The sequence below is a fragment of the Silurus aristotelis genome, assembly GCF_946808225.1.
Source record: "Silurus aristotelis genome assembly, chromosome: 1".
Classification (NCBI taxonomy): Eukaryota; Metazoa; Chordata; class Actinopteri; order Siluriformes; family Siluridae; genus Silurus; species Silurus aristotelis.
Genome location: NC_139574.1, coordinates 20,066,866 through 20,089,624, shown reverse-complemented (window position 1 = coordinate 20,089,624; position 22,759 = coordinate 20,066,866). Strand labels below are relative to the sequence as shown.

At 36.9% G+C, this 22,759-nt stretch overlaps 1 protein-coding gene across 4 annotated transcripts in view; it reads left to right on the top strand.

Annotated features, from left to right (window-relative positions):
- The window catches only part of grik2 (glutamate receptor, ionotropic, kainate 2), a 132,145-nt gene that overhangs the window by 63,767 nt on the left and 45,619 nt on the right, over positions 1–22,759 (top strand). For 2 of the 4 annotated variants that reach the window (XM_083551049.1, XM_083551051.1), the window contains exons 8-10: positions 16,452–16,595; positions 18,074–18,181; positions 19,618–19,731. In XM_083551049.1, coding sequence (XP_083407175.1) covers positions 16,452–16,595; positions 18,074–18,181; positions 19,618–19,731 — 366 coding nt within the window. Of the gene's footprint in view, positions 1–16,451; positions 16,596–18,070; positions 18,182–19,617; positions 19,732–22,759 lie in introns of all 4 variants that reach the window. The other 2 variants (XM_083551048.1, XM_083551050.1) reach the window with 1 other exon arrangement.

Below are 22,759 nucleotides of genomic sequence, written 5' to 3'. Positions count from 1 at the left end.
ACGCAACACACATTTATTCACAACGTTCTTTCTTTACTCAGTTATCAAATAAAACAACTACAAAACATATTTTTAAATGATCTTGAAGTCTCAAATCAAGCATCAAAATCTGCCATGGCGCACATATCCGCCAATTAAAACTGTCCGTGTGGAAACATAGCAAAAGTTTTGTTTAGTGTCCTGATTTATGTAATTTAAAACACCATTACTTTAAAACATTTACAAGAATATTTTGTCTTCATGCTTTAGTTAAATATGGTTTTAGTAATAATGAACATACATTTGCATAAAGCATCTTAATTTGTCCATGACCATGACCATGCAAATTATGATAAAATACATACTATAAATTATATTATGCAACTAAAAGAAATATTATTGCTCTATGTATAAAAGCATAGCAGGCAACATTTCATAATCTAAGTGATATACAGTTATTAGGCTATTTTATTAAATGCATTAGCTTATACAATTTAAATAACGAGATGAGTGATAGAACTGCATACACACCTTAATCTTTTGCATGTTTCCCCTACTTCTTTTAACTGAATTGGGCTCCTGAGGGTTTAGACCTTTTTTGTCATCCATCATTTTAATTTGGATTCAGCTTTTCTTACTGATGTGACGTCACTCCAGGTCTTGTCAGTTCTCCCACTGGAAACCCTGAAAGCTGTGTTGACATCAACCAAGCCCCATCTCCTCTTTCTGAGTGTATGAGTGAGGGAACTTTTCCAGGCAGTGGGTGCACAGTTAAAAAAAAGTGATAGATTTTTTTATTTGTATTTTTTTTTGGTGTGGATGCCCCATGCTGTCCCCCCAGCAAGATGCCTTTCTGGTCGGATGCCCATGTCGCCTATGCCTTAATCCTGTCAAGCGGCAATCAAAACAAACAGAGCACAGGCTACCCTGATTGGTGGCTTGCTGACCAGTTAAGTTTTTATCCACTCATAAATAAAAAGGGACAACTGATTTTGTGAAATGCAGTTGAGTAAACAGTAAGATAAATGACATATTTGATATGTAGTGAAGTGAAAGTAAAAGTCTCCAAAAACGGAAATACTTGAGGAAAGTACAGATACGTGAAAAAACTACCTAAGCACAGTAATGAATTAGATATATTTAATTAAATATCATATATACATGTATATAAACATTATATATATATATATATATATATATATATATATATATATATATATATATATATATATATATATATATATTATGGAACCATGTTTCTCCCAGTTCTTTGTAACAGATGTCCAGTGTCTCAGTAATCAAGTCAAGTCAAGTCAAGTTTATTTCTATAGCGCTTTTCACAACAGACATTGTCTCAAAGCAGCTTTACAGAAATCAACAGTCAAGGTGAATGGTGTGCATTTATCCCTGATGATCAATCAGGAAACAACATGCTGCTACAACATGATGCAATAACAACACTGAAAAGCTGGATCTAAGTGAGCAGCTGCAGGTAGCATGTCAAACTACTGCCCAAAGAGATTTTAAGTGCAGCTACCTGAAAATGCTGCAATATTGGAACATGGCTTCTGCATGGAATAACAGTCTCCAATGGCTCATTCAAATATGACTTATTGAATGTATTAAACAAACAGAAACAAAATGGAAATCTGTTTGCAAAATTGCAAATGGCACATGCTTTGCACCAAGTGTTTTTTTTTCCATCTATAAAAACAGGAGTGTGTGAATTATTCCATTATTACTGTGCTTTTTGGAATTCAAATGGCTTCCCATCTACAAAAGACTGAAGAAAAACAGAGTTGCCACTGCAGCTATTTTCTCAATGAATTCCACATCGTATGAGACAATATCTCCAAATGTTTACTGCCTCAGATGAATGTCAGATTCAGAGAGAAAAGGATTACACTTTTTTCATATCCGGACCTCTTCCAGATGGAGCACATGAAAACAAACAGAGCAGTTGTGTTTGCTCTATGGTCCTGATTTAGATTAGGGGTGAGGAGCTGAAAAATAGAATTCTGGGGTTGTAGCAGGGCAATATAATGTGTTGTAGAATATAACATACCTTGAGAATTCCCATTTATCTGTACTAAATCAGTTCTGTAGCTGAAAGGAAAAATAAAAAGGGAAATGAAATCTTCAGGAAAGAACGAACGAAGAATGAACAGGCTGAAGCAATTTATAAGTGTAGCAGGTACCCCGTCCCCCCCGATCTCATAACACCTTGTTTGCACTGCACAGATCCTCATAACGAGAGGAATTCAATTAAGCAAATTAACCATTTGCTCGCACTTAAGGTATAATGATACTCAGCGGAAACATTGGAAACTAGTGTTTGTGTGTGTGTGTGTGTGTGTGTGTGTGTGTGTGTGTGTGTGTGTGTGTGTGTGTGTGTGTGTGTGTGTGTGTATGTGCATCGGTGGGTGACAGAGAGAAGAAAAGAAAGTGAGATATTCTCTGTTTTCACACACACACACACACACACACACACACACACACACACACACACACACACACACACACACACACACACACACACACACGCTTGCACCCACACATGCGCACACATGATTGCTGCACTCTGTGTGCAAATGAAATGCCAAACACAACATACTCACTTTTTTTACATAGTCAGCCTTATCAGAACATTTTTCACAAAAACAGTTTAATTCCCCATCCCGTTTAAACTCTGTAATCGGAGCCCCTCGCTCCCTCTTCTGTCTTTAGATTATACAAGAGAAGTGCCGGGCTGACAACACACACTGATGTGAGAAGGTTTTGCAAAGCCAGAGGCTATCTCTCATGGAAACAGCCTGACAGCAGTTGTAGGCAATATACAGGATCTCTTTTTCCTTTGCTTTGTTTTTTTTTTTTTTTCTACCTTATGGTTCACTTTTTTGAGAAAATGGAGGATAGATGATGGATTACAAAATATATTTTTATAGTTCGATTCACATGGAAGAACCACTTGACATGCTGACTTTGGGGAAACACATTAAAGCTTTTAATTATAACTAATACGTGTGTATAATAAGTGAATACAGCAGTGATTTTATAACATAAAAAACAGCTTTCTAGGGCTTTATTAGCTTCCTTAAATTGCTTAAATTGTAGCATTATCGTTAATGTAACTTATTTGAAGCAATTATAAAGGGAATAGAAATTTATCAGATAATTACCTTGACAAAATCTTTAGATTTTTTCTTCATGTATTGATCTTTACAAAAACTTGAGTTTTCTGAAATAAAAGCCTGATACTTTGCTGTATGCTGATAAGTAATAAGAGCATTACTTATTATTACAATTAATCCAGCAAATATACTGTATATAAAAAAAAAATCAATAATCATGAAGAACAATGAACTACTAATGTAATATTGTATATAAAAAAAAACAATCATGTAATACTGTATAAAATAATAAAACCAACACACAATTATTTCACACCCCTCAAAACCAGCCCACTGGTTATATAGATATTTATTACTTATTTATTAATAGGCTGTTACACTGATTTCATTTAATTTTCAATTATTTTGTTTTAGGTTGCTTGATTAGTGCCTTGGATCGTTTAATTATTTATTAATCTCTATTTAGTTATGCATGTAACATTGGTGCTAGTACAGTATCTGCTGTTATATCTTATATGAAAAGAAAGTGTATCTGCGATGTCCAGGTAGGGAGACTCCAAAAACACTCCAGACGCAGCAGCCTATTGTAAACACATGCTCAGGTAGAAATGCTTACGGTAGATTAGATAACCCTGGGCCCTTGCAATAACACTGGGTCTATTGGGTGTGTGTGTTTGTGTGCGAGTGTGTGCGTGTATGTTCGCATAAGTGCATATAAGGAGGGCAATGACATTAAAGCAGTGGCAGGAAACTGACAATTTCCCATTTAACACCTCATTGAGTTTAGGGTTATTCCATGTCGTGGCTGGAACCAAGATGGTGGCAGTACCTCACCCGTTTCACAATAATGCCCCTCCTTCTTTCCTCCACAATGAAGTCGGGGAGAATAGGCATGCTGTGCCTTGATGGGAAAAACCATCGTGTCTTCATTGTTGAGAACTAACAGTGATCTACCTCCAAGCCTACTGGCATTATGTAATGAAAAGAGCAGCATCTATACAGCAAACTCGAATCACCAGATATTTTGATTATCATTGTGGTAAAATGCGCTAGGATTTTTTTTCTCATGCTGCAATATCATCATGTGCTTCCGAATTGTGTTTTGAAGTAGAAAGATAAGAAATGGGAAAAAGAGATGTTAAGAAAAAAATTGGGGTAATTATTATAAATAGAAACAGTATCTGGTCTAGACCTGTTTGCCAAACAAAGAACTGGCAAACTCAATTAAAAGGCAGATTTCCCCCAGGAAGCAAGGCGATGTGAAATTATCCCTGCCTGTTAAACCTGTCACTTCATTTCACTCTAATTATTCCTTCTGATCCCAGGGACCTTTTAGCTAATTGTTTTTTTTTTTCCTTTCTACTTTATAATGTTTGATGTCACAGGAAAATGGATGCCATATGACCTAAACATGCATACTCTTAGGAAAAATGAGCCTTCTTTAAGCTTTCTGTGAAGAATTCCTGATAAGGAAAGCCTTCATTGTAGCAAACCCCCTTGAAATGGTTCTAGCAAAGAGACTAACCAAAATCACTGATGAAATAGACACTAAAAGTAATCCCTTTTAATTTGTGTTTAAGACATTTTCCTGTAACAGTAAACAGTATTTGATTTATTTAAATATGTTTTTAAGGCATTTATTTACACAGAATTTTATTGTTCGAAGGTCACATGACCTAGCAGATGATATGCTTCAGTGTGTAAAAGTAAAGCACTTTCCCAGTTCAGTGGCTGCTCTGAGCCTCCATTAGTCACTATATAACTGTGGTTTCTGAATACTGATGAGGTTTTCTTCAGCTTCCACCAGCCTGCTCACCCGAAGGAAATATTGGCCTTCGGATTAGCCTTTTTAATTCATACATTGAAACTCAAATGATTGTTTCCAAATTTAGCCTGGCCTTGTTCATAAAACTGCCATTGCAAACCCATTTGGAAAAGATGGAAGGATGAAAATATGTTCAGGGGAAAAGATTAAAAGTAATATTTTATTTGTATCTGCTAACATGCCCCTCGTAATCTCCCAAAAGAAAAGTGTAAAAAGGCTTTCATTGAATTTAGCATCGTGCATTACACAGTGGCAATTTAATTTAGAGCATATTACAGGTCCCTCAGGTGCACATTTCCAGATGTTTTTTTGGTGTGGAGAAGCCTTCGCATGATTTCATTGTTTCCATAAGAGATATTGTAGCACAGCCAAATATTATGTCTTGTATTGGTGAGATCGCCGGACGATACAGGTGCTTTAGGTTGGTTAGTCATAACGCAAATCACTTTGCTGAAATTGGTTATTAAAATGCTGGGAGAGGGATTCAGGATTGAATTATTTGTCCCTAACAGTGGACGGTGAAACCTCAACTCTATTGAAACTGTGTCTAAGTGCTACTCCGGATCAAAGGAGCATGTGTTTATGTGGGAGAGAGAAAGAGGAAGGTGGTACAGCAGTGCAGTGCATTCACTCTCTCTTTTTACATGAGTTTCCACTGGGTTCACCTGTTCCCATACACTTGTCACTTCATGTCACTTCATTTGGATTGACTGGTTGACCCTTTTCATCAGGTTTAAAGGCAAACATTTTCAAGGTTGGAGCTTGACAAGTTTTTTTAACGTAAGGTCTGTCATTTTCTGATCACATTATTTATTGCATTGATTGTTTGTTCCAAAAAACATCTGTGTCCATAAGTTTCTAATTTGTAGCTAGATTAACCATTTCGGCTAATTTAATCACACTCACTTACAGTTATCATTGATGGATCCATAATGAGGTCACAGCACATCTTTGATAGTGTCAGGAACAGTAATTGGAGACAGTTGCCAGTGTAGGTCAATGTTTATTCACAATAGAACTATGTATAAATGAGAAATGACAAGGAGAGACAACAACATGGACATGAAAAAAGAGAATGGTGTCAACAACTAAAGATTGTTAAATAATGCTGTAGGATATGTGACTTAAATACCCAAATTAAACAACTGTATGATTCATGTGCTCTGGTCATGTGATCTGGTGCATTCACTAAACCTGTGGCATGCAAAGGCTTATGGGTGCTTTAGTCCAGTGCAATATCAGGGCAACCATGATCAATATTGAATCCAAAACTAACATGAAATAAACTAAGTTGAGAGTAAAATGTATTTTACACAAGGACCATTAAATGCCAGTCTTGCACAATAACAGTATTAATATAATTGGAATAAAACGTTTCTGAACATCATGGCAGTCTAAGGTCATGTAGTAATTAATAAATTGCCATATCCCCATGCATGACTTTGTGAGCTGATTCCTGAATGTTTTGTCGCCCACCTTCACCGTTGTCATTAATACTCTCTCTCTCTCTCTCTCTCTCTCTCTCTCTCTCTCTCTCTCTCTCTCTCTCTCTCTCTCTCTCTCTCTCTCTCTCTCTCTCTCTTTCTCTCTGTCTTTCTGTCCCACAGACTAACCCCAAAAGTCATTCCCTGTACTCCATCTCCTTCCATCACTGTATTTCTTCAGGGATCATTTCCCTCTATCGCTTCTCCGACAAGCATGGTGATGAGGTGCACGGAAAGCGTATTGTCATTACAACGGAAAGCCAGCCATAATAATACGTTTTACACAGTCAATTTCCTTCCCCATCGAGCAGTGTCCTCATGAAACATTTTAAAACCCTAATGGCGAGGTGCGCCAGTCTTTTGCATCTTTCCGTACTCTTTAATACTCTTGATATCGTCTTTCATCTCGAAAACTCAGAAATGACTTTGGGTTTAAGACCAACATTTGTGCTTTTAGAGGCATAGGGAAACTAGGAAGCAGCAGAGGCAGCAGAGGCAGTGGGAGCCATGGGAGAGATTTGCAGTGAATGCGTTCATTCTAGCAAAAGAAAAGAGTGCAGCGCTCTATCTGGAAAACTGCCTCTGGCAAACAAACAACAGCCTAAAGGTAGTCCTCTTTGATTAGACATATACAGGCAACGCACTTGTTTGTGTCTATTTATGCTTTGCTTTATCTGCAATCTGGTTTTTATTATAGGAAATAAAATGTACAGCCAATTAAAGAGTTTATTTATAATAACCATCTCCACTGACATTTTCAAACAGTAACCATACTGCAAGGCAGATGTGCTGGGAAATAAAGTGATCAGTCTGTCAATCTCAGCATGAACCTGGATTCTCTATATGGAGGTGCTTGATTGACAAGTGAGCGAGTATTATTTTGTGAGCACAGCATCCTGGTTGTCACCTTCACTCCTTCCAGGCAGCCACAGTGCCATAACAAACTCATTACAGGGAGCACAAGCTTGTTATAGCACTCAGAGACTGGGCAATTTTATGATTCATTTAGTTCAATAAAGGGCATTTATTAAAGTTGACTTAGTTATCAATAATGGCTTCTCTATTTTTAGACTTAGAACTGAAGACTGAGTGGGATTTCAACTGATTGGTAAAGATGGAGATGTAAATGAGTCTGAAGAAGGGTGGGGGATGTTGGGCTGCAGCCTGGCAGATTAAACCACAGATCTTTGATGATTTTGAGAAAAGAGACTTGAAGCGTTGCCACCTTACACCACCTCTTATATTATCATTTCAGAGGAATATGTAACAAATGTCCTGTGGATAGCAGACAAAGGAGTCTCTCTCTTTCTCTCTCTCTCTTTTGTGGTGTGTGATTGTGTGACAGAGATAGAGTGCGAATGAGTGAGTAGACTGCGAGCATGTGCATTTGTTCAGTTCCGCTGCCATAATGGGCAGAGCTGGAGTGCGATTAGAGAATGAACAAACATGCTCCTTGGATGAAGAACTGTGAGCTGTTTCTGATCATTTAGCCAAGAGAACAAGTGGCATCAAGGGCTATTCATGAAGGCACACACAAGCACATTTGTTTTGGTATTTTTGTACTCAAAACATACATTTGTGTGTGAAATGCAGGATTGTGAAAACCAATTTGCTAATTGTTTATTAAGGAGAAAATTAAATATTACAGAATGTTTGTCAGTATAGAAGGTAACATTACACATGACACAAACACTGGCTACATTTCTGAAGATATCTTCACAATAAATCACTTTTGTTTTTTTTCTGGTTTTGCTGCATGGCTAGGACATACTTTTACAAACAAATAATGAAAAGACACACACACACACACACACACACACACACACACACACACACACACACACACACACACACACACACACACACACACACTCACACAGTGCCAAAATATATTACCATCCATTCAGCTGCTGTCTTAATCTGCCTCTACCTTATTAATGAACTTAACTAAGGGAATAATGATAAATTCCTTCTGTTCTCACCCACTTTCTCTTCTTCCCCTAGCACTTTTCACTGACTCGTATTAGAGCTCTCATTAGAGCTCTTTAATCAAACATGAGGTTCCCTTTCCCAAAAAACTGTAATCTAAGATATATCTTTCTATTTCTATTGCAGAAAGTTCTCAATATTGTATTTTCTGTATTTAAACCCTAATTTTGGAATTTAATAACCAACAATTTTTTATAAATACCCCCCAAAAAAATATCGGTATTTACATTTATGGCATTTGGCAGACACCCTTATCCAGATTGACTGTTATCTCAGTTATACAGCTTACCTATTGAGGGTTAAGGGCCTTGCTCAAGGGCCCAGCAGTGTCATCTTGGCAGGGCAGTGCTGAGACTTGAACCCATGACCTTTCGATTAGAAGTCCAACATCTTTTTTTTTTTTTTTTTTACTGAGCTTTCACTTCCCAAATAGATAGTTAGTTAGTTAGTTAGTTAGATAGATAGATAGATAGATAGATAGATAGATAGATAGATAGACAGACAGACAGACAGACAGACAGACAGACAGACAGACAGACAGACAGACAGACAGACAGACAGACAGACAGACTGAAAGAGCATTGGATAGACAGCTGTTGAAAAAAAGCACAATGCATGCACATAGACACACATACACACAAAGGTAGGTCCAGTTGTGATTCACATAATCAGTCCTTTTCTTCACAGACGTTTTAAGGCAGTGCAGCCGTGGGTGACAGCAGCATTGATGCCCAGTGAGCTGAGGACTCTCAGAGGGAAGGTTCTGTTTGTGTGCGTCTGGACACTATTGATCAACCATTCACTCTGGGCGTGGCGTTCAATACGTTTGCGTAGCCCGAGCATCAGATGTGATTAAAGGAAAAAGAAGTGACTGTCTGCACGTTGAGCTGCTTTCGATTCATCAGCACACAAATCCCTCCCTCATGTTTCTGCAACTGGTATAATCACCTAATCACTCACTTCACCTCAGAACAACACATATTGTCTTGTGAACAGTCTGATCATTCCAACACAGGAATAGAGTAAACAAAACTATTAACATAGGACACTATTTGGTATGTGATGCATCTCTCTCTCTCTTTCTGAGTTTATTTGTTGGAACAAAGGATCTTTGAGATTAAATGAGTTCTGCGGTGTCTCCTTGAATAATCTAAAGGTTTAATACACTTATTCTTTTGTATTTATGAAAATAACAGCATGGTCTTCTTACGTGCCAAAAGACAAATAAGCAAAACTTTGAAGTGCATGAACCGCAGTGAACATTTCTCATTATTGTTTGCAAGCCTGAAACCAAACAGTCATCTGTTATCTCTGAAAGAATGCTAATGTGTGTGTTTGGGGGTATAGTCACCACTGGCCAGTTCCCACAACAGAAATTTTAATTGCACAGCTGGTATTTTGTTTTTTCAGTATATTTCTGCATCAAGTTTGGTGTTTCTTTTATTATATTCATTGCAGTCTGTTTAGACTGAAATAATAGTTTAGTCTTTATAATTATCTGCATATAAATGGGACGTTCAGGTTGATTTGTTAAAGGTTACCGATTAGTGCATAACGAAAAATGAAAGCAAAGCCCAAAGGGACTTGTTTTTTTTTACTTTGCTCAGTATACATGTTATATTCCAGATTTTCTATCCATTTTCAAATCATACACCTCCTTATGACAACCTGTGACAACCTGTCAGACGTCAAATTTGGGGGAAAAACTTGTAGTTTTCTGCCTATGACTTACAACAGTTGCCATCTAGGGAGAGTAAAAGCTGACACTGCTTCCTCTGAGAGGATTTAAAGTTAGTAAAACACATCTTTTTGAACTGCTGCTCGTGCTGCATCACAGGAGGAAAGTGCTATCTACCATCTTTCTCATACATCCTCTCAGAGATAACTATGACTGGCTAGTGTTACTGTAATCAACTAGCAGACAGTATCCCATCCATTTCACACAGAAAACCCAGCAAGACTTGCTCTCTTAAGTCCCAGCTGCCGATGGCATTGCGAATCTCCCAACTCTAGCCATAATGCTTTTTTATTTCACAACTTGGCAACTATGATACTGCTGCTTAAACACTAATTATATTTTCTCCCAAAATGCTCTGGAATTGTTATATTTTATTATGTTTTAATATTGTGCTATTCAATTTTTAGCATTGCCTAGGATATATGTCTGCAATATTAAAAATTATATCTACATTATTTAATTCTATATTATCTACTATATATTATACATCTATATCTATAAAATATGTAAAAAAATTCCATCAAATGTGCCATAGTAAAGCAAGTGTTTTTGATTTCATTTGTAAACTTTTTAAATAGTGCTTCTCGAATGATCCTTTGTTGCTTAGCCTGCAAAGATATCTGACTTATGGTAAAGAATTTTGCACATTGACCTCGAACTGCCACATAAAAAGCTCAAAAAAAAAAACATAAACACATAAAAGCCAACATAATTTTTTTGTGTTCTTTCCAACTTGCAATCTGCAAGTTAAATTTAATGTTTTTAATGTAATAAATACATTTGTAACAATTGTACAAGATTCATGACTTGCATATTAATTGCACTTTACCAACTGTGCTTTCAAACAATGGTCTGGTGGAGAGTGGGGGGATGGGCAAGTGAATGCAGCATTGCAAACATTAATCTGACCTCTGAATGCAGGTCTGCTGCAAGGGACTTGCTGTTGAGAATAAGATTGTTCTGTGTTTTTCTTTTTTTTTTTTATTCCACTGGGCTGCTCATAATGGCATTTCTGCAGAGCCTGTGGCAAGCTGGAGTGTTCCTTCTCATTGCTTCAGAGTGCATCTACTTTTTCAGGGTGTTTATGTTTCTTTATGTTTCAATCAAAGGAGCCAAAGCAGTGTGACTGTGAGCAAGCTGTGAGCGAGCAGTGCAGCCCCTTCTCACAAATAAATTCTGCCCTGTTACACAGACTTAGTGTGGCTGCCTATATACTGAGATAGCGCTAGACTCCGGGGAACACTAGCCTACTTTATGGTACTATAACCTGAAATGCATGTTGCTGAAAGGGCAACTGAGATTTCTTTCCATTTCCTAACCCACACAAGCCACCATGGTTCAGCTTTACTGCTCAGCTTGAGTGGGTTAAAACAACACGTAGAAGGAAAAGGCCAGAGCTATGCCAATGAACAGCTTGTCCATCCATCCATTTTCTCCCGCTTATCCGTAAATGAACAGCTTGTAAGGGGCAAAATTGTGCTTACACCAGATTTTTACTATAATTACCCTTTTTTCTTCTACAAGGTCTTTGTTTTCTTAAATGTTTATTTGTTCTCTATTTGTTCTGTTTAAAACCATTCATTCATGATACTTTGAAATACAATTAAAGCCTCAAAATGATATGTGATAAGGACAATTTTAAATCAATGGCAATTGTCATCTTAAAATCAGCTTTGTTTTCTCTAAGTTTTAAATCCAAACTTATACAGCCGTAAAATCCCTAAAGTACTTTGGAAAATAGCAAAGAACTTTAATGCAACAGAGACTCATAGTTGTTGACCTTCATAAATCCGATCATGGATATACAGTATAAAACACATAAACAGTAAAGAAATTACTAGGGCCGTAGCAGTTTCACAGTTTGAAATCTGCCGGAAACTGGAGCCACGTGTACACAGTTCTGCCAATATATTTATTACTGATGCATTTCAAAATTGTGTTTAGCAGTAAACAGTGTATTATTTTAAAGCTTTCTGTGTAAAAAAAATTACACAAACAAATGTTTAAGGTAAAAAATACCAAGTATTCACTTTATACATGGAATAATGCCAATATTTCTGTTGTGCATTTTATACAATTAACCTGAGTATTAAGCATGACTTTTTTAAGCTGCATATAAATCTATAAAGTGTGTACCAAATAATTATAGTGCTTCACCTAAATCATATTCTACAGTTGTTTGGGTCATAGTTCTTTGTGTATCATTCTGTAGTTAGAGGTTGTGTGTGTGTGTGTGTGTGTGTGTGTGTGTGTGTGTGTGTGTGTGTGTGTGTGTGTGTGTGTGCCATCATCATCTATCAACTCCTCTCTCCTCATGCAGCAGTTGACAATCTGGGGAATCTGGATCCTCCACTTCAAACACCAGCATTTTAACAATTCATAATAGTGTTAAATCCAGCTGAAGCTGGGAGATTTAATAAATCTATCGTAGCGGCCTGGAAAATTCGGCGAGCACGAAAAGTAAAAAGGCATAAAGAAATGGGAACTCAGCAGAGGTAATTCTTACATTGGCTGACACATTTATCTTTAATTTCATTCAGGAGTGACATAATTGATTTTAATGAGATGTTTATAGATTGAAGTGGCGGTGTTGCTAAATCACTTGCCAGTCTGCCTGTTGGGCTCTGTTGAGCGTTACACTGGGAAAATGAACAGCACACACCAGCTTGTACAGCCAGAATCCTCTAAGATCTCTTTTCTCTGTTTTCCACTCTTCACTCTTTTTGTTTCTCTATCTGTACAGCAGTGCACCATCACCACAAGTGTCATTGCTATTGATTGACTTAATTGTGCTACAGTTTTTTTTCTGTTTTTTCTAAATTATCTTTATTTACAAGCATAGGCTACAATGAAAGAAGTGATGTGAGAGACGATATGATTTTCAATATTTAACGATAAAGCAACGACAATGCATATGGTATTTCGATAAAGATAATATGATATGATATTCTACTTATCCCAATTATGCCTGGCAAACAATGACAAATAAGCAAACAAATATATAAACACAAACATATAGACCTATTATAAACCTTACTATATAAAGCTAAGCTGAGCAATTTTAAATAGCTGAACCACCTATCTTGCCAAACTAAACAAGTTATTCTGTCACATATATATATATATATATATATACATTATATATATATATATATATATATATATATATATATATATATATATATATATATATATATATATATATATATATATATATATATATATTATATTTACAAAAATATTCTTACAACTGAATTACCATAAAAATTATGAGAGACAGTTGTATAGGATGTCTTTCGATGTAGTAGCATTCCCTTTTCTTGAACCAGGAGACCCAAATCTGTTTCAACATGACAGTGCTCCTCTGCACAATGCAAGCTCCATGAAGATATTCTTCACATAGGCTTTTGAGAGACCGTCACCTTTGGGATGAATTGGAATGCTGACTGCACCCCAGGCCTGCTACATCAGTACCTGACTTTACTGTGGCTTTGTGAATGAACATATTATAATTTTGTCTAAGCTTTTAAGCCTTGCTTCAATTAACTATGGCTCAGTGAGGTGAAATCAGTTTACAATTGGTTAAAGACTTAACAATTTTAAACCTGACAATCCTAACTAAGGTTTACATTAGCTCAATGTTGGATGAAGTGCATAAACTATGTTCTTGAGTAAAAGTAGAGATACTCAGTAAAATATTACTTCAGTAAAAGTAAAAGTTCTCCCTTTAAACTTTGTCTTGAGTAAAAGTACAAAAGTATTTGCATTTAAATGTACTTAAGTATCAAAAATACTATGATTTATTATGGGTATAATGAATATTGTTTTCACAAAGCTCTTTGCTTTATCAAGTCAGGTTATGTGAAAATATTAAAATTAAAATGATTGTGAGCCCAAAACCCTCTTTTCAACTACATCAAAGAAATAGCTCAAATAAGGCCACTGGTGTTGTTGCAAGTTAGAGTCAGGAGATTCTCCCATCATTTATTCCTCTCAGAATGTTCTGCTTGCTGTTGAACCGATGCTGAACTGTATGTTGGTGATAAGTAGATACACCAAGCAGCAATCAAAACAAGTTTAGAATAGAGCCCACACTCAACACTGATTGTTGGCTTGCTGCATGTTGGACCAGTTAAGATTTTATTCATTTAGAAATAAAAAGAAAAGCAACCGATTATGCAAAATGTAGTTGAGCAAAAAGTGATATTTGACTTTGAAATGTAGTGAAGTTAAAGTAAAAGTCTCCTGGAATGGAAATACTTAAAGTACAGATACGTGAAATAGCTACTTAAGTACAATAACAAATTGCATTTACTTTGTGACTGTCCATCACTGCATTAGCTGCTTTTCTTGTACGGAAATAGCAAGTGCTAAGCCACATGTATGTTATTTTGTTGTGGTTCATGGTTATTTTCAGGAATAAATATACATACATAGGTATAGACATTTTGTGCTAGTTTGTCTTTATGACAGTTTAAACCCACCCCTGAAGCTGCAATAATATGTTGCACAATTTAAAAAAAAATGCTAAGATATTTTTAAAATGCAGGGGATGGACTTTCAACCCACTCCCTGCTAGTGGTCCCCAGTGATCAATGCAGCTCTATGCCTCTGTCTGCCTTTTGGCCTGCTATTCTGTCTGTGTGTTTATATGTTTTAAAGACATTATGAAATATATTCAACAAATGTTGAACACACAACAAGGCTTGCCTCCCAGAAGAGAGTGTATTCACCACAAAGGCTTTGATGATACGCCACTGTTTTTTACGCTAGTAGAAGTCACTGAGGAGAGAGTGACGGTGTTCACTCGGTATTCAGTAGGAGGCCTTGTCTCCTGCTCCTCTGGTGTTATTACTTATTTATTATTCATGATGTGCGTGCGGCGCTCATCGACTTTTTGCTGTGACTGAGTGTGACGTGTGCTTTCTGCAGATGGGCAGCAATGCCTATGAGAGCTAGTGCCGTCTCTTCTGACAGGCTAACATACACGTCTCCCCAGGGACCCTTTGGCGTGATGGTTATGGAGGGTTAGATGAGGGTTTGGATGAATAAAGTGTAGAGTAACATCATGGCCTCTGACATTGTCTTAGATTATCACAGATTTTTTCTCAGACTAGTGGCTGCCACTTTACAGTCCAATCTTACTCTGATTGACTGAGAAGCTTGGCATTGCAAACAAATATATAAAACGCTGCAGTTTGCATTAGTGAGAGCCCTTTCACACTAACATTCGCATTCATACACTGTACTCAGCTTTAGTCCTTCTGAACAGTGATTGTTCAGAACTCTTCCTTCAGGCCCTGCTTTAGGAGTCCATAGGTGATCCTTCAACCTCACAGCACTTTTACATCTGCTCTCTTTCATCAACACAATCTCACAGGCAGATTATTAATATCACATCTCTTTACAGCCTGTTCACCCAGCACGCTTAGTGTGAAGGGACCTTCAGACCCATTTCAATAGATGAAATACCTGTAATATCTCACAACACGTCCACACTCAGTACCCATGTCAAACACTGCTTTCATGATGTGAAACTCTTTCATAGTGACTATGTTTAACTAACCTGTTCTATCGGTGTTTACATCTTATTGTGCAGTGTGCATAATGAAAGATATTCTTATAATACAGATTATCATCTGTGTACTCTTTGACTTGATTTGTTGCTGGATTCTTATTTGGGGGCAGTTAAAGTTAGTGCTTTATGGATGCCCAGGTTCAGATGTGCTTTAGGTAAGAGAAAGCAGTTTACTCTAATAATGGGGCTGCTCATAACTGATGAGCTTTCAGCCAATATATCCTCAGCCATCCTGATTGTTCTTTGATTGATATCAGCACAAACACGGAAACATCCCCCAAGTGATTCTCCCATATTATTGCAGCAGAGCTGTCTTTAGTCCTAATGCTTGCGGGCAGACAATCAGAGAGAAAAAGCTGGAAATGACAGGTTCGGCCATGATTTATTCAACAGGATAGTGATTTCTGACACACCCCTAGGCATGATTTCCATACCAACAAATGTTGAGAGCTGTGGTGATTGCTTTCCAATCATCTGAGACAAACACTAATTAGATTTTCCCCCCCTTTTTTGTCCTGTGAAATACAAGCATGTCTGACATTAAACTGTCAGATACTCACACCTACAGCTCTTGCCAATCTGCTAATGTCATTATTTCCCTTGGAGCCAATGACAGTGACTTCATTTTGTTACCACCTCAATTAACATGGGAAGTACTAGTTGTATTCTACAAAAGAGAACTGATATTGGTGTGATATGGTTGTGTTTGTGTGTTTTGTGCTTCTAGACGGATGCAGCACTGATGTATGATGCAGTGCATGTGGTGGCCGTAGCGGTGCAGCAGTCTTCGCAGATCACAGTCAGCTCTCTCCAGTGTAACCGGCACAAACCCTGGCGATTTGGTAACCGCTTCATGACGCTCATCAAAGAGGTAATCCACTGCATTTAGAACAATGACTTGAGGATTTGTGTCCGTTGACTGTGGGACTTTACCCGATGCTCTTTAAGACATCTCTCCATCTGCAAATAAATTTTAATTGTCCAAATGTATTCTTGCACACGAGTTTGCCTAATAAGAAACCTGACTGTCAGTGCTTGATTCTGCAGTTTATATTTAGACTGGCTAAGACCCTGGGCTTTCCCTGCATGATATCACAGGTTGGCTTAGACCACTATACTGCATTGGATTCTAACACATTAAAACACAAAGCACTGCTGCAGATCAGTTCAAATCTCCCCTCTTGGGCCTAACCCTGGTGTGCTCTCAGCTCTTCTGGCCTCTTTTCAGTTCTTTTGTGCTTGAACTAGAAGCATAGCTATGAACAGTATGCAGGAGCTAAGCCCTGAAAAGTACTGCTTTATAGCTCTGCACACCTGAACTCTAAATTCACATTTAATTCTGGTATTATGATAATGTATTATGGAAACTGAAGAATTCGGGTTGAGAGCGGTTGCAAGCAGATGATGTAACCTTGGTTTAAAAAAACAAACAAACAGAAAATCTTCCCTTTATATGGCTGTTGCCTTCATCTGCGTTTTTGGGGTTTATGCAGTACATATTTTAGATTTACATAGCAAATCGTAGTGGATCTTTTATGAGACCTATATGAGGATCTATAGTAAGCTGGCTAGCTCTACATCGTTTTCAAATGAAACACTGCTAGGCAATACAACACAACAGAACATGCATGTATATGAGTGCCATCTTAGTTTGATTTGGCACATATTAATAAGTGACATGCATTTTCGGGATAAAAAAAAGACAAGACAAGTTAATTTTCTGGTGTCATTAGATTACAACAGATATAAACAGTTTTTCCTTCACCACCTTTCTATAATAGGATCAACAAAACTTCAAGAATACACCACCACTATACCATGAATTCTGATACAATTTCAAATCTTCTCTTAAATAAAGACTTTGCCCACTTGAAAATGTTGTACAGTTGGATAATTGGAGAATGATATATTCAAAATGTGGTACCTAACACCAGTTGTACAAATATTTGTAAAAACAGCAAAGCAATGAAACAATCATTTCAAAAAACAGTCTATCAGCATGATAGAGCAAAAAACCCTGGAATTTCAAATTGCTGTAATTCTCACAAGAACACTAAAATGCATTATGAACAAAATTGATCTCTTATCTGCTTCTAGGGCTCTTTTTATTTAAAAAAATAATCCAACACTCAGTCCTAGAAAGTACTAGAAAAACACTCCTAAAATGTATCTTTTTTTATTGCGCTTGATCTCTGTGTGACTGAGAGCGGTTTCTGCTTTTGCGGCCTGCTTGAAGGTGAGCTGTGTGTTTCAATGAATTATGAATTTCTTAAGTTTTTGCCAAAGCGGGATGGAGTCTTTTTAGCTGGTGCTGCCTGGTGATGATGAATATTTCTCTCACACCAGCAGTCCCACTGGGATGGCTTGACCGGACGGATAGATTTCAACAAAACCAATGGCTTAAGGACAGATTTCGATCTGGATGTGATCAGCCTGAAGGAGGATGGACTGGAAAAGGTAAACTGTGTACAACAGGGTTTAACCTGAACATCATTTGTAGAAGCGCAGAGTACACATTTGCACACACATATACATACCCACACTCACAGTCTGACAAGAGTTTCCCTCTCAGCTGCATGTGACCTCCCATCTCGCTGGCGCATGTCTCGGCACCTCCATGAATAATTTACTCGATTAATAAAAGAGCTTCAGAAGCCCTCCAGTGTCATAAAACCTGAATTAAAGAGTTGATTTGCAATTACAAACTACAGCTTAGACATTTTCTGAAGACATCTGAAGCACTTTGTTTTCGAATTGGTGAGAGTGTGTGGCCCATCTGTGCTCTCTCTCTCTGTGGAGTGTACAACCCTCAAGTGCATCTTCAGGATTAATTGTGCCAGCCATAAGAGAGAACGCAGTGTGGTTCCCTCTGTCTGTCTGTCTGTCTGTCTGTCTGTCTGTCTGTCTGTCTGTCTGTCTGTCTGTCTGTCTGTCTGTCTGTCTGTCTGTCTGTCTGTCTTTGGACACGTTTGCATTAGCCAATATTTCCTGTAGACATATTGGTTTGACTTTTCTCTGCACTGAAAAGCTCAGAGCTAAAACTAAATATAATATAGCAAAAAATATCAGTCCATGAGTGCTGTTTAAATCACCAGTATTTCTCCATATTATACTGTTGCTCAGCATTTGCAGTTGTTGTAATCAGGCTTGTAACATAGAGATTCTTTTCTGCAAAGCATTACTCAATATTGCCACAATATTTAGTCTCATTAAGTCTGATTATATTATATTACCAAATGTACTTACCTTTATTTATGGAGGGGAATCCCCTTCCATTATGATGTCAGAAAGGCTTTCACTATCTTTACTTAGACTACGTTTTTTTTTAATCACTTTCAGTTTTTGACACACTTGAATCTATTTTCTTTTCAACTTTTACCAAAAACCGATCTAATGAAACTTCTTGGTTGTTGTTGCTAACCCTAACCCTAACCCTAACCCTAACCCTAACCGTATTAGATCTAACACATTTCAAATGTTAATGCTGAAATGATTGAATAGGCTTTTTTTATGCGCTACACCTTGGCACTCAGATGTGTTTAAAACATTGAGTATCAGCTGAGAAACTCGGCAATGTGGACGTTAGCCAACTAATTTATTCAAGATTTATATTATGTCATTTATATCAATGTAGAATCACCTAAATATATACCACCCAGTTTAGTTGCTTGCTGCCATCAATCAGTTCCCAACTTCACAGCTGGGAGTATTTTTTACACCCTTCACAACTTTTCTTAAGCTTAAAGAGATGTAAATGGTCCAGTCTGAGCAATTCAATTGTGTACCATAATAGTCAATTTGATAAATAATAAACAAGGGGAAATTAATATCAACATGAGCCAAGCTGTAGTGATGTCACCTTATTAATGTTTGGTGTAATTTCTTTTGTGCAGATTGGAACATGGGACCCTGTAAGTGGCCTGAACATGACTGAAAGTCAGAAGGGAAAGACGGCGAATGTCACAGACTCGCTCACCAACAGAACACTATATGTATCCACAATACTGGTAAATATAGCATTATGTTTTGATTGAGCAAAATGTCTGTTTGAATTGAATTACAAGCAGCAATAGAGTCATGTGGAATGTTAAAATGTATGATCAGTGTGTTTTGAATGGAGGAAAGCCTCCTAGGTAAGTAGCTTGTTTTTTTTGGGAAGCTTTTGCACACTCTCAGGAAAATGACTATCCAGAAGGCAGATTCCAGCTAAGGTGCCTGTTTTTGGGCCAAGTTGGAAGGCAGCAATGTAAGTACCCCTTGTGGGGTAGGCAATCCCACTGTTGTTTCTATGCAGGTTTGGGCAAACATAATTGTCTCTCTGACAAAGGAAATTGCTTGCAAATGTTGGTTATAATATGTTTTATAGATAGCTCTATTGTTCTACGTAACTGAAATAACAGGATTTTGTGACAATACAACTTCTGAGAATGTAACAATCACATTATCACATTATATGCTGTTATCGTATGTGCGTCATTTCTAACTAATTTCGGTAAAAGTAGAAATGCTTACAAAAAAATTATTTTAGTTAACACTCTGCTTAGGAATGTTAATGAGGCATCTAAGGCAGTTACACTTTATTTAATTCAACTGACACACAATGGATTGTATGGTATTCTGTATGTTTATACATTGATGAAAGAAAGAAAGAACGAAATATTTAGAAGCTCTCCTGTTTTCTTTACACTTGACTAAAGAGAGAGGTTAGTAAATATCAAAATATAGTTCAAGCTTTTCCCCCAAATAGGAAATAATTGAATTTGATATATTTTTTTATTTTTCATAATTTCTGCACTGTTGCATCACTTGCAGCTTTTTATGGATTCTATGAGGTCCTATAAAATATAAGGTTTTAAAAATAATAGAATTAATTGCTACATAGCAGCATATGGCCTAAATAGGCTTCCTGTACCTGTTCTTTCTAAACGTATAAGTAATAAAGGTATAACTCAGCATTATGCTTTGCTGTCTTAGATTCACTGCCATAGCCAATGATAACCATGTTGTGTTCCATTTTTCAGCATCATTTATGCAAAGAAGAGAAATGTAAATAATGTAAACGTGAATGTTAGTTAGATGCATATTCCATGGTGTGATGTGGTATCAGGATGAGAAGGAGTTTTTTTAGAGAGCACACTTCACAACAAAACAATAGTGTGATCCCACAGTCTATTTCCTGCGCCTTTCCCCCAGAGTTGCATCATATGTCCTAAGCAAGCAAAACAGTTCTTTTAAATTCTTTTTAAGTTCTTTCCAATATATGGTGACTTATTTACCCTGAACACATTATTTAGGTGACTGATTAGAATGAATTAAGCAGCACAAAATCCTTGGCTTTTTTGAAAGGTGTCTGAAGTTTGAGATATTATACATACGTAAAAGAGAAAAAGAGAGAGAATTGTAAAGAGTGAAAGGTAAAATGGGTGAGGACTCAGTGATAAAAGTGAGCCTCTTCGTAAAATTTTAATGCTCTCAAGTGTGCTAGAGCTTCCACTCCTTTGTTAAGAGTGTTTTTTTATAGGCTGTAGGTAAATGCAAACAATTTGGTTCTCTAGACGTGTCTTGGTCCAAAAACAGTGCAAAAGAAGAAATTGGGTTTTCCTAAAGTAAAAATAAAAAAAAAACACACACACTATCTATAGAAAGCCAGATAACCCACTAAGTCTGTTTTATTAAAAAATTTATCACAGACAGTTTGTCTTCCAAAGTTTGTAAGCTGTAATTCTGAGCATAATAAGCTTGAAATCAATTGATTTACTCATGGCACAATAACAACAATGAACACAGGAACTGAAGTGGGATCCACAATTCAAGCATCAGTATAAAGATAAATCTGATGTAAATCTTATAAATCTGTGTTTAGTGTCTTGTATATTATAATTTTGTATTACAATTCTCCAAATGCAATCATACTCAGAACACAGAACTCAGCAATTACAAGCAAATGGCTTATTCTTGTTAATTGTTGAGTATCATCACTTGGAGACACAACATGCAATATTTTGTATTTGTTAAAGAAGTATGTAGTTTTAGAAATCCACCCATCCACCCATCCATCTATCTATCTATCTATCTATCTATCTATCTATCTATCTATCTATCTATCTATCTATCTATCTATCTATCTATCTGTCTGTCTGTCTGTCTGTCTGTCTGTCTGTCTGTCTGTCTGTCTGTCTGTCTGTCTGTCTGTCTGTCTGTCTGTCTGTCTGTCTGTCTGTCTGTCTGTCTTGTCTTGTCAATTTTAAGTTGTTCCCACTCACTTTCAGAAGCTGCTAACAGAGTCTCCATGGATCTGGAGGATATCCCAGTGTGGGTGTAAACTGGGATTCAGATTTTTACTTAAAAAGAGAAGAGAAAAGAAGGGAAGCATGAGCATTCCAAATTTTTAGTACAAAAATCTCAAACAAAGCACAGGTGTGTGTGTGTGTGTGTGTGTGTAGATTCAAATTTGTCTGAAAAGCAAAATTACTGCACATATGTGCACTTAAAAAAAGAGACCAGACAGCATTTTAAACCAATCTTGCCAAAAAACTGCATAGTTTTGTTCATAGTGTCCACTTGTGTGCATTCCCACATGTGCCCACAGCAGTTTTTAAGACTGCTTAGTTAGTAAAGGAACCAATATGGCCTTACTGGCTTAACAACATGTTTCCATCCACAGAATTGGTGCTTACTGAATGTTTTTTATTTTTTATTTGTTTGTTTGCACCACAAATCCGCAAGATCAGCTGTTTCTGAAATATTTAAACCAGCACAACTATACCATGCTCAGAAATTAATTGACCTGTAACTAAATAATCCAATGCACTGAACTTTTTATCCTACGAAAGTGGCCAGGGTTTCAAGGTTCAACCTGTTAGCATATTGACCATCAGCAAAGAATCAAATATTAGTTGGTTTGTATTATAGTGTTGTAAAGTAAGCTTCTCATTTCCGTTGCATTTCTGGTCTAAACTTGCGAGAATATCTTTTTTTACAAAAACCATGTATAATGTTTCTAATGGATACTAGCTGCAGGCTAAAATGTAGAAA